Source organism: Octodon degus, unplaced genomic scaffold (assembly GCF_000260255.1).
Source record: "Octodon degus isolate 3935 unplaced genomic scaffold, OctDeg1.0 scaffold00114, whole genome shotgun sequence".
In the NCBI taxonomy this organism is placed as follows: domain Eukaryota; kingdom Metazoa; phylum Chordata; class Mammalia; order Rodentia; family Octodontidae; genus Octodon; species Octodon degus.
The window spans coordinates 1,848,158-1,858,597 of record NW_004524690.1 but is presented as its reverse complement, the minus strand read 5'-3'; the positions used below and the strand labels follow the sequence as shown (position 1 = coordinate 1,858,597).

The following is a 10,440-nucleotide window of genomic DNA, read 5'->3' as shown; positions in this document are numbered from 1 at the left end:
GGACTACACATAGATAGTGTAACTCCCCATTACATATGATTATCATCACAGGAGAGATGCTTGGTGAGTTTGGTTGCATGCCTGCTTTCACTGTGCTGAGAAGGCCAGAGGAGTGAGTAGGGAGGCCTGGGACCAGGCTGCAGTGTGTGGTGTGCTCAGCTGATGGTAGGCAGAGCACTAGGCTGCCCGGACCACATCTGTGGATGTTCACTGGAGGGTTCCTCAGTTAAAAGCACGAGGCTACTGAGTCTTACTGGTTTGACTATTTGTAGATATTTATATGGAAAGTAAACCCATCAATGTTTATATTATTTTATTATATTTTTATTTTACATTTTAAAATTATGCTCCGAAGTTAGTGCCAGGGAAGTTTCCCTTAAATCATCTTTCTGTGAGAACCTCTTATAAAAAAATCTTGAAAATAAAGCCTTCAGATACTTTGAAGAAAAAGGGTACAAACATGCTTATATAGCCTGCAAATAGTTAACGTGTAAACTAGAAGGAAACGGATTTTATTTCAAATTAGCAATATAAAAGGTCAGTTAGGACAAAAGCATATATCAGTAACAAAAAGCATTTGCTGGTATCATTCCACAGTTTACAAAACAAGACAACAGGTTCAAAAATACTTCTCACACACTAAGTGACATTGTTGGAACAGTGGCCGCCACCAGGCCATTTGACGCAGACACGTTTCCAGGATGTTCTGGTTAGCATAATTACCATTTTTTTTAATCTCCTTTCTTTTTTCTCTCTCATTAGCTTTTTGCTTTCTTCTCTTCGTCTTTTATTCACTGGATTCCGAGGATCATAGATTTCAAATGTGTCTGAGTCTTGCATGCTTGCATCTTTCACTTTCCTGCTTTTATCTTCAAACTGAAGTACATGTGACATCCACCCTTCATCATCTTCGACTTCTGCTTCAGCAATGTCATTTTCAGGAGTTTCAGCAATGGCTTGAGTGAGTTTAGACTTAAACTGATTCAGCAGCGCAAGAGTCTGGTCTTCTCGTGAGGTTCCTTTCTTCGCCTGTTGCTTTCTCAATGATTCATACTTTTGTTTTTCTCTTCTGTATTCAGCAACAGCATCATCTAGAGTAGCTTCTTCCTTTCATTTTTCTTCTCTGCATTTGCTGCATTTTCTAATTTTTTTTGCTTTGCTGCTAAGAGTTCCCGCTTTAATTGTCTTGCTTCTTTTCTGAGCTCCTCACTGCGGCTGACTGATTTCTCTGCTTCTCCCTCTCCAGTGGAATTTACATTTGCACCGGCGTCCTTTTTTAACTTTTTTGCAATTCTTTCTCTTACTAGGTTCTGCTCATCACCATCAGTATATTCATCAGGTTCTGTGTTTTCATCCTCTGCTTCATCATCTAAATCTCCTGTTGCATCACCTTTTTCACTTTCAACAGCTGGAACAGAGCTCAGGTGTGGGTCATCCTTTAGCAGATCATGGCTGCTTTTGCTTTTTCCTTTCATGCTCTGACTGACTCGATTTACTTCCTCTTCTTCTTCCTCAGCTTCTTCTCCAAATGATAGTAAACTAAAATTTTTTGTGCCTTTGGGTTTCAATTTCTTTATTTCTTCTTCTGGTTTGTCTTTTTTGGGCTTTTTAATTTCCCTTGGAACGATGTCATCAAAGGGGTTAAACAGGACCTCACTGCTTTTGATTTTGTGTGGATTTCGTGGTCTTTCTTCATTATCAATGTCTACTTCTGTCAGTCGCAGCATATTATACACTGTATCTCCTGTAACCTTTCCAAAGATAGTATGCTTGTTGTTAAGTTCATCTGCTCTACCGAGGGTAAAGAAAAACTGGCTGCCATTATCATGAGGACCTCCATTTGCCATGGCAACCAGTCCTCTCCGATTGAAACGCAACCGTGAGTGAAATTCATCCTTGAATGGGGCTCCATATATAGATTCCCCACCAGTCCCTGTGCCAGTAGGGTCTCCCCCTTGGACTATAAAACCAGGAACAACTCTATGAAAAATGGTGTTGTCATAATAGGCTTCCAAACAAAGCTGGATGAAATTTCTGCAAGCTTTAGGAGCTTCTTTTGACCACAACTCTATGTCAATATCTCCAGCAGTAGTTTTCAATAAAACCTTCCCATTGGTGGGAGGCTCCTGAATGTAGATGTTACTCATCTGGTCGGTGGTTTGGGCGCCACTTCTTATTCTCCCGTACGGGCGGACGGCCGGTCACTAAAGCTATGCACTTCTTAGTACACGACTCTTCAAGTTGAGAGTCGGGGACAGCTTCCCTCGGATATCGCTCAAGACAAGCACAGAAAACACTGATGTCTTCTTTAGAGGCAGTTATTAATTCTTTTACTGTAGAGTTTTATTCAGATTTGGTTTCCTCCATATGTTTCTGTATTCTATTCTTTACTTCAGATGCTATGAGTTCACAGATTTCTTTTTTGATTTCAGAAATTAATTTTGCTCTGAGTTCCTCTGTACCTTTCTGCTGTTGTTTCTTTACTTCCAATGCTGTTAATTCATACATTTCAGCTGACCTGGTGTCCTCTGTACTTGTTCTGGGTGGGCAGTGGGTTTCCCCCATATGTTTCTGTATTTGATTATTTACTTCAGATGCTATGAATTCATAGATTTCTTTCTTTATTTCAGAAATTAGTTCTTCTCTGAGTTTCTCTATACCTTTCTGCTGTTGTTTCTTTACTTCCGACACGTTAATTCATTTATTTCAGCTGAGCTAGTGTCCTCTGCACTTGATCTGAGTAGGCTCAAGGCCTGAGATTGCATTTTGTTCCTTGTCTTTGTCATTTTATGTAGCACTGACCTCTGACCTTTTCTGTATAGCTTTGGTGTAGTTATAACCTTAGCACCTAATGAAATGCGGGTGCAGATTTATTAAGTTTGAGCTTATCCAGTTTTTCCAGGCCTTAGTTTACCTTAGTTCAGCTCATTCCTGCTGCAGCTCTTGGAAGTGAACCTGTTGTGTCCCTCTGGCACAACAGTGAATCTGTGGTGCCCCTCTGTTGTGCCCCTGGCCCAGAGTGCACAGAGGTGCACAGAAGTTCTCACTCACTTGGCGGGTTTGGGGGCTGGGGCCTCTGGAGGGTTGGAGGAGTCCCTACGGTGTGGTACAGCGTCTCACTCATGTGGCTGTCTGAGTTTTGGTCTGGAGAGGTCCTGTGGGCGTGGCGATGTTAGAAGCTCTCCCACACACTCGCGGGGCCTGGGCTGGCTGGATCTAGGAGGTCCCAAGAGCGTCGCAGAAGTTCTCACTCACTAGTTGGGCTTGGGATTGGGGGCTCCGAAGGGTTGGAGGGGTCTCTAGGGTGCGGTAGAGGTTCTTCCTCAGGCACGTGCCTGAGTTTTGGTTCGGAGAGTTCCCAAGAGCCAGGGAAGCTGGAAGCTCTGGGCCTGGGCTGGGCTCTGTCTTATTGTTTAGTGAATGAAGATTCTTCCAACACTATGCAGCCATTTGCTTATATTCTTTCTGAAACAATTTTGTTGGAAATTTTCTGTGCCAAATTTATTAGCACAGTGGATTTATGTTTTGTTCTTTTACAAATTTATTCTTTACTCCTCTTTTTTTTAAGCCATGAAAATGATAGAAAATTCTAGTTATGTAACTCCTTGATATATTTCATCTTACATCAGAATGTAATAATATTAATTGAAAAAAACTCTGTGGAATTCCTTAACATTACCCTACACCCTTTTTTTTAAAGCAGAAACGTTTCTAGGAGGTGAAATAAATCCCCATAACACAATATGTAAAATATTCAGTGGAAGTTGAGATTGTCAATAAAATTGTGAGTTATGGCATCAAATATGTTTTAAAATACACAAGTGTGTAAGATTGTAAAGGTTTCAGTGCAGTCCTGGTCTTTTACAATAGGAAGGCATCACTTTACAGGGAGCTTATGGTGCTGCAATAATATCCTTTCAAATATCTTAATTTCAAAGGTGTAAACTGAGCTTGATTTAATTTCATTGTGTTTTTTTTGTATATAGATCTTATAACCTCATGCATAACCCATATACTTTTATAGGAATGTGCTTGATGGCTTTGAAATTACAGATCATGAAATTTTTAATTATAGAGAAAATCTCCCTTTACTCTGCACTGCTCTCTAGTGTTTGCTTGTTAAAGAGAGCACTGCAGAGTGAGTTTTACTACTGTGATCTAAACAATTAATAGCTTCAGAGAAGTGTCAGAATAGTCTGTGAAGACTGCACAGTTAAATTCTACAGGGCCCAGTTGAGCTGTCCTACTGAGCTATAGATAACAGATGACCACATTTTAGACACTTTAATTGAAATGCATTTGGCTTTCTCCAGGTTTTATGAGAAAAGAGCTTGACAATTCTCAAAAGTAAAAACTACGGTTATGCTGTCACCATGTTGTCAGAATGCTGGAATTGAATTTTACTCTCCAGGGGAAATATTTTTAACTATACTTGAGGTTGATTTGTTTGTCACCTCAAGTAGGGTTTTTTGGAGCCAGTTCTATTTTGGAGACTTGATTCATTTGTTTCTGCTCTCCTCTGTTGTGTTTCAAGGTCAATGAAACCTACACAAAAATCCACCATTCCATTATTGGTCATTATTAGAACATAAATTATGGTTCTTTTATAGCTAGATAGTTTTGAGGAATGAATTACACTTTATGTTAGAATTTATTATTTACTGAAGAATCTGTCACATGTTTGTATCACCTGTAGAAATAGATAGTCTGGAGCTAACAGTTCTTAGATAGCTTATCTCCTATCAACAAATCACTCATTTAATTATGTTTATAACTCAGGGTTGAAAATTCATCTCTTCTTTTTACCTATCACATTTATGACTTGATCAGGAAACAATCTGAGATTTTCCTATACACATCTAAAATATTTACATAATATACAGTAACAGAACTCTGTGTACTTTCTACATATTAAACAGTGTATGGAGGTAGCATCTAATCTCTTCAGGCAGTTTATTTCATCAAAATCTGTTGTTTTCTGACAATATACCTCCCATGAAGTACAGGATATAAAGAATGATCCATTTTCAAGGGCCCCAAAACTACTTAAATAATAAGTCAAGGAAGATCATTAATATAATAATAAGTAAAGTCAATTTATCAGAAGAATGAAAAATGGTTTCCAATTTGGGATTAAAATGGCTTCAAAACAAGAGACAGTGCTATTATACAGTGCAATGTTGCATTGTTCTCATGGCAGTGGTATCATTCTGACTTTATTACCATTTTAATTGAAAAAAATGAGGCTCAGAGGAGTTGAGTACTTGCTTAGTGTCACAAAATAATGACAAATAGTTGAAAATGGGTGCTCTGTGATTCTAAAACATTTTACACTTTTAAATTAGCTTTTATCCAAGTCCAGATGCAGAGATGGTAGCTGATAGAATTGCTACCATAATCCCGTTACATATAAAGGAGTGGAATTCAGAGTGTGTGAGTGGCTTGCTTAATTTCCAATAGACAATAATAGTAGATCTAAGATATGCATGTTGGTCATTTAAAAAATTGTGAATCACTTAAGCACATACTGCAGCAAGAACAGTACAGTGCACTGTAGGTACCCATTATTCATATTCAATTTATCAGCTTACAGTCACACTTGTATCTATTTACATATCCTTACTTGTCTCTGCAAATTCTACACATACTATTTCATCTATATTTGAGTATGTGTTCCTGAAAGAAACAAAGTCTTGTTAATGAATGGAGATAAAGCATATTATTTATACCAAAAACAGACTACAAGCAAATGACTCCTTAAGATTACCAAATCCTAAGTATATATTTTTCTCACACATACTTAATTTATTGTTAGGTTTTATGTTCTATTGGACATGAACCAGATTCTAAACAGTTTATACACACTGTGTTTAGTTGACAGGTCTTACAAGGATTTTTTAAAATTAAAAAAACTTTATAGTAGAAGACCTTGCCAGTAATTCTCTCAAAATACTCCATCTAACTTTAAACACACCTATCCCATCATTCTTGACAGTTTATTTTCCTTTTTTTTATTAGTACAGTATAGTACTCCAGTTCATGAAAGCTTTTGCTTGAGAAAAATTTGGTTTGTAGACAGAAGTGTTTTTGACATTTTTTTGTTCACAAACTACACCAGGTGATGAACATGACTGGGCCATCTTTCCTGCACAAACACAAATATGGCCATATTTTCCAGAATCACGGAACAAATCAATTTCGTGAACTGAGGTACCACTCTATATGTTTTCAATACATAATGAATATAATTATTATGGAGTATTAATAAATATACATACCACATCTTGTTCAAATTTTTACTTTCTCTCCCTCATCTCTCCCCTTTCTTTTATTAATTTTGCTAGCAATGGACTTGTGGAAACAGCATCATTTGTTGTGCCTGCTGGTTTTCATTTTCAATGTGACTTCATTGAGACAACTAGGAAGTCAGTAAGGCACAATATTTGGTGTGTCTCTGTGGGCCATGGTGGCAGGACCTTGAGGTTTTCTATCTGTTATCTCTGATTCTTAGCCTTCTCTTCTTTGCTGTTGTTCCCCTCATGCTTCTCAGATGATGTGAACTGAGCAGCTTTACCTCTGCTATGCCCCTCAGCCACGATAGCTCTGCCTTCAAGTAGCCAATCATGGAGTGAATCCTCTGAGGCCAAAACCAAAGAAACCTCCTATTTTGAAATTGTCAATGTCAGTTTTTTAAATGTCAGCAATGAGAAAACTGAACAATATGAAATGTGGAGCTAGTGAAGGGATGATTATTGTGATGGTACCTGACCATGTCATTTAGCTTTCCTAAGCCTTTGTGGGAAGAATTTGGAAAGGTTTGGAGATACAGGCTAGAGTTCTAGAATGTTGTAAGCAGAGCCCAATGGATGGTTCTGGTAGGAATTTAGAATTTAATTAAATTCTGGCAAAGAATTTGTCTACATTTTGCTCATGTCCTGAAACTTTGCAGAGGTTGATTTTAAGAGTTATGGCTAATTGATCTGAAAGTGGAAGTTTTGAAGGCAGGCCAACTTTCAGGTGGTAGCATGGGTGCTGCCAAGTGCTTTTATCCAGATTTAGAACCATAAACAGATCAAGGAAAAGTCAAAATATTTGAAAAAATTAGATTTTGTTCCCAAAGAACCACAAGTAGTATTGGACCAAAAGATGTATGGCTACTGAAGGAACTATTGCCATTAACTAGTGCTGCATCCTTTAAATGGGGCAAGGAAAGGACCTCGAAGGTATCTCAGGAATCCACAGAACCCTACCATTAAAAAAGCAAGTATGGTATGGGACATTCTGTGCCTGCAGGACTCTACTCCATCAGGCGCCCAGGCCTAGTGTGTGTGTGTGTGTGTGTGTGTGTGTGTGTGTGTGTGTGTGTGTCTGACCCTCTGCACATTCACTGGAACCTCCTCTATCAGACAGGCCTGGTGTGGAACCATACATCAGAACTCTCTGCAGAGAGACAAGGGGTGAGATCCACCCAACAAATCCAGGAGCAGAATATTTTGCCAGAGGGGCACAGTAAGTTCAATTCCACAGGCTACAACAGGAAGAAGCTGAGCTCAGTACTAGAGCTAAGGAAGGCCTACCTGGATGAGTTCAAACTTGGTAGATCTGGACCAGAGAAGCCATGACAATTTGCTAGATTGATATCTATGAGAGCACTCTCTTTTTCTCTTGATTGATAGGGGGTTACAGGTAACTGGGGTAAACCAGTCTGTGTGGAAGACTACAGGTACAAAAGAGGAAGTGGAAGTGATCAGACAGAAACTAGGAGAACTAATTTAAGTACAAATTCCCAATCTAATATCTGCTTAGCTAAACAGTCTTAATGTTTGTTCCTTAGGGTCTAAAAGGCAAACACATTAGATACAAAAGTTTGTCAACTGCTAGATCTCACTGCCCATTATGTGTTGCTAATTATAGTTCTGTAAATACAAAGTTTTAACTGCCTAAACCACATACTCTCTCTTGCATGATAATATTGGTACATGCTAAGACAATAACTGCACCAAAGTTCTATACCAAAGGTCAGAAGACAGTTCTATATAAAATGACAAAGGAGAAAAAATGCAGTATCAGGCCTCAAGCCCAACCAGAACAAATGCAGGAGACACTAGATAGAAGAAATTGGAAATCGCACACCTGAAATCTCTGAAATAATAGCCTCTAAATTAAAGAAACAACTGCAGAAAGGTATTGAGGAAATCAGATCAGAAATAATCTCTGAAGTAAAAAAGAAAGGATAACTATAATGAAAGAATTAATAACTACTTCTAAAGAACACACCAATAAAAAATAAAGGAGAATAGAAAAAAGATGGAATCTTTGAATGAGAAATAAGAAAAAAATAGATTACACGAAGCAGATTCCAAAAGAAACACAGGAAATTAAATCCTCTATCACAAGCTGGCAAAACTGTTTGAATGAAAGTAAAAATAGTTTCAGATCTTGAAGACACTGTGGCAACTAGTGAAAAGGTAAGAAAAGATCTCTTAAAAACAACTAGGATGCAGGAAAAAATAATTCAACACCTGCAAGATGATGTAAAGATGAACTGTGTAAGACTAATAGACATCAATGAGCACCAATACAAATGAAATAAAAAGAATATGGGCAGAAGTAATAGCAAAATCTTCTTAAACACAGGGAAAAAATCTGACATTCAGTAACTGAAGCATATAGAACTCCAAATAACATCTATCCAGTTAAAAACACACCCAGACATATAATAATCAAGATTCCAGAAATCCAGCGAAAGAATAATATAATAAAAGCCGCTAGAGAAAAGAAACAGATCACATTTAAAGGAAAACCCATCAGAATAATGGCAGATTTCTCTTCACAAACCATCAAGTCAAGAAGAACATGAAACAAAGTACTTCAGGTCCTCCATGTAAACAAATTCCAGCCCAGACTGTTATACCCTGCAAAAGTCTCTTTCAAGTTTGATGGAGAAGTGAAATATTTCCACAAAAAAGAAAAACTGAAGAATTTCACTATGACAAAGCCAACACTACACAGACTACTAAAAGATATTCTAGAGAGGGACCAAAATGACCACAACTCCATGAACGAGAACAAAAAGAACCCACCAAATAGGCCAAATAATTAAACACAGGAGAAAAAGGATCTACAACAGCAGTAAATAATATGTCAATCACAAGTCAATACATCTCAGTTATAAACATCAATATAAATGGACTCAATTCACCAATTAAAAGAAATAGACTGGCAGAGTGAGTTAGGAAGTAAAAATCCAACAATATGCTGTATACAAGAAACGCACTTAAGTCATAAAGAAATTATTAGGCTGAAAGTCAAAGGGTAGAAAACTACACACCTCAGGACCTCAGAAAAAAGCAGGGGTAGCAATCCTCTTTTTCAGACAGTCTGAACTTCAAACCAAGAATGATCAAATGAAATAAAGAAGGCCACTACATACTTGTTAGGGGAAAAATACAAGAGGAAGCGTCATAACAGTCATAAATATATATTCACCAAACACACAAGCACCCAACAATATAAGACAAATTGTTTTTTCAGTCTGACTTCTATTTTTATTTATTTTTCTTTTTTAAACTCATTATTACTTTGTTGAAAAACAATAATAATTATATAGACAATTAAAAGTTGTATACCAATATGGAAATGTGAAAAATCTGATGTAGACAGAGTGAATTTTAGAAAAATATTTCTGAACTGAGTATATAACATGAGATTAATAATAGATTACACATTATAAAAATTATTCACAAGTTTAGATGACTATAAACCATAAAAATTGTCTAAAATAAACATGAAGAAGAGTTTACTGATCAGTCATAAAATAGTTCACTCTGTGCCAAAATCAAGAAACTTATATTCATATAATTAGAATTCCCAAAGTAGAAGGAGATAGGAATAAATATTTAAAGATTTAAAATTTTTGAATTTAGTTAAAATTATAACATCATATTTCCAAGAAAAATGAACCTTTGTCACAAGAAATATGAGTAAAATGATACCAAAATGCACAAAAATGAAATTGTCCAAAACTAATTGTAAAGAAAAAAATTATTAAAACATATACATATACCACACCTTGTACAGCAATTAACCACTAGGAAGAATGTATGCAATTTGTTAATTATTGAATCTGTCCTACCAATTTGGTTTGAAACTGTCTTATTGCTATTTGTTTCTCAATAAAATTGTGGGAAAAAAACCATATACATAGAATATTAGCTATTAAGTAACAAAAGTAAATAGCATCTTACTCCACATTAGAAAAAAAGAGCAAGGAGGTAAGAAACTAGATTAATTTATTCAAAGCACTGAAAAAAAAGATTTGTCCTCACTGAATTTTTAGCAAACATACCTTTAAAAAGTAAAAGTAAAATATTTTCCATTTATACAAACTCAAAATATTCTAATAGCTCAAGATGTAATATATAGAAAATAACAAAGACC

General features: G+C 36.6%; 1 protein-coding gene across 1 annotated transcript; it reads right to left on the bottom strand.

The window, feature by feature from the left end:
* Positions 1-13: 13 nt before the first annotated feature.
* On the bottom strand, positions 14-2,292 carry LOC101578951 (peptidyl-prolyl cis-trans isomerase CWC27 homolog). The gene is given in 2 exon segments (XM_012516584.2): positions 14-1,109; positions 1,112-2,292. Coding segments are annotated over 2 exon segments (1,506 nt in total). The 5' UTR covers positions 2,148-2,292; the 3' UTR covers positions 14-639.
* Between the last annotated feature and the right edge of the window lie 8,148 nt (positions 2,293-10,440).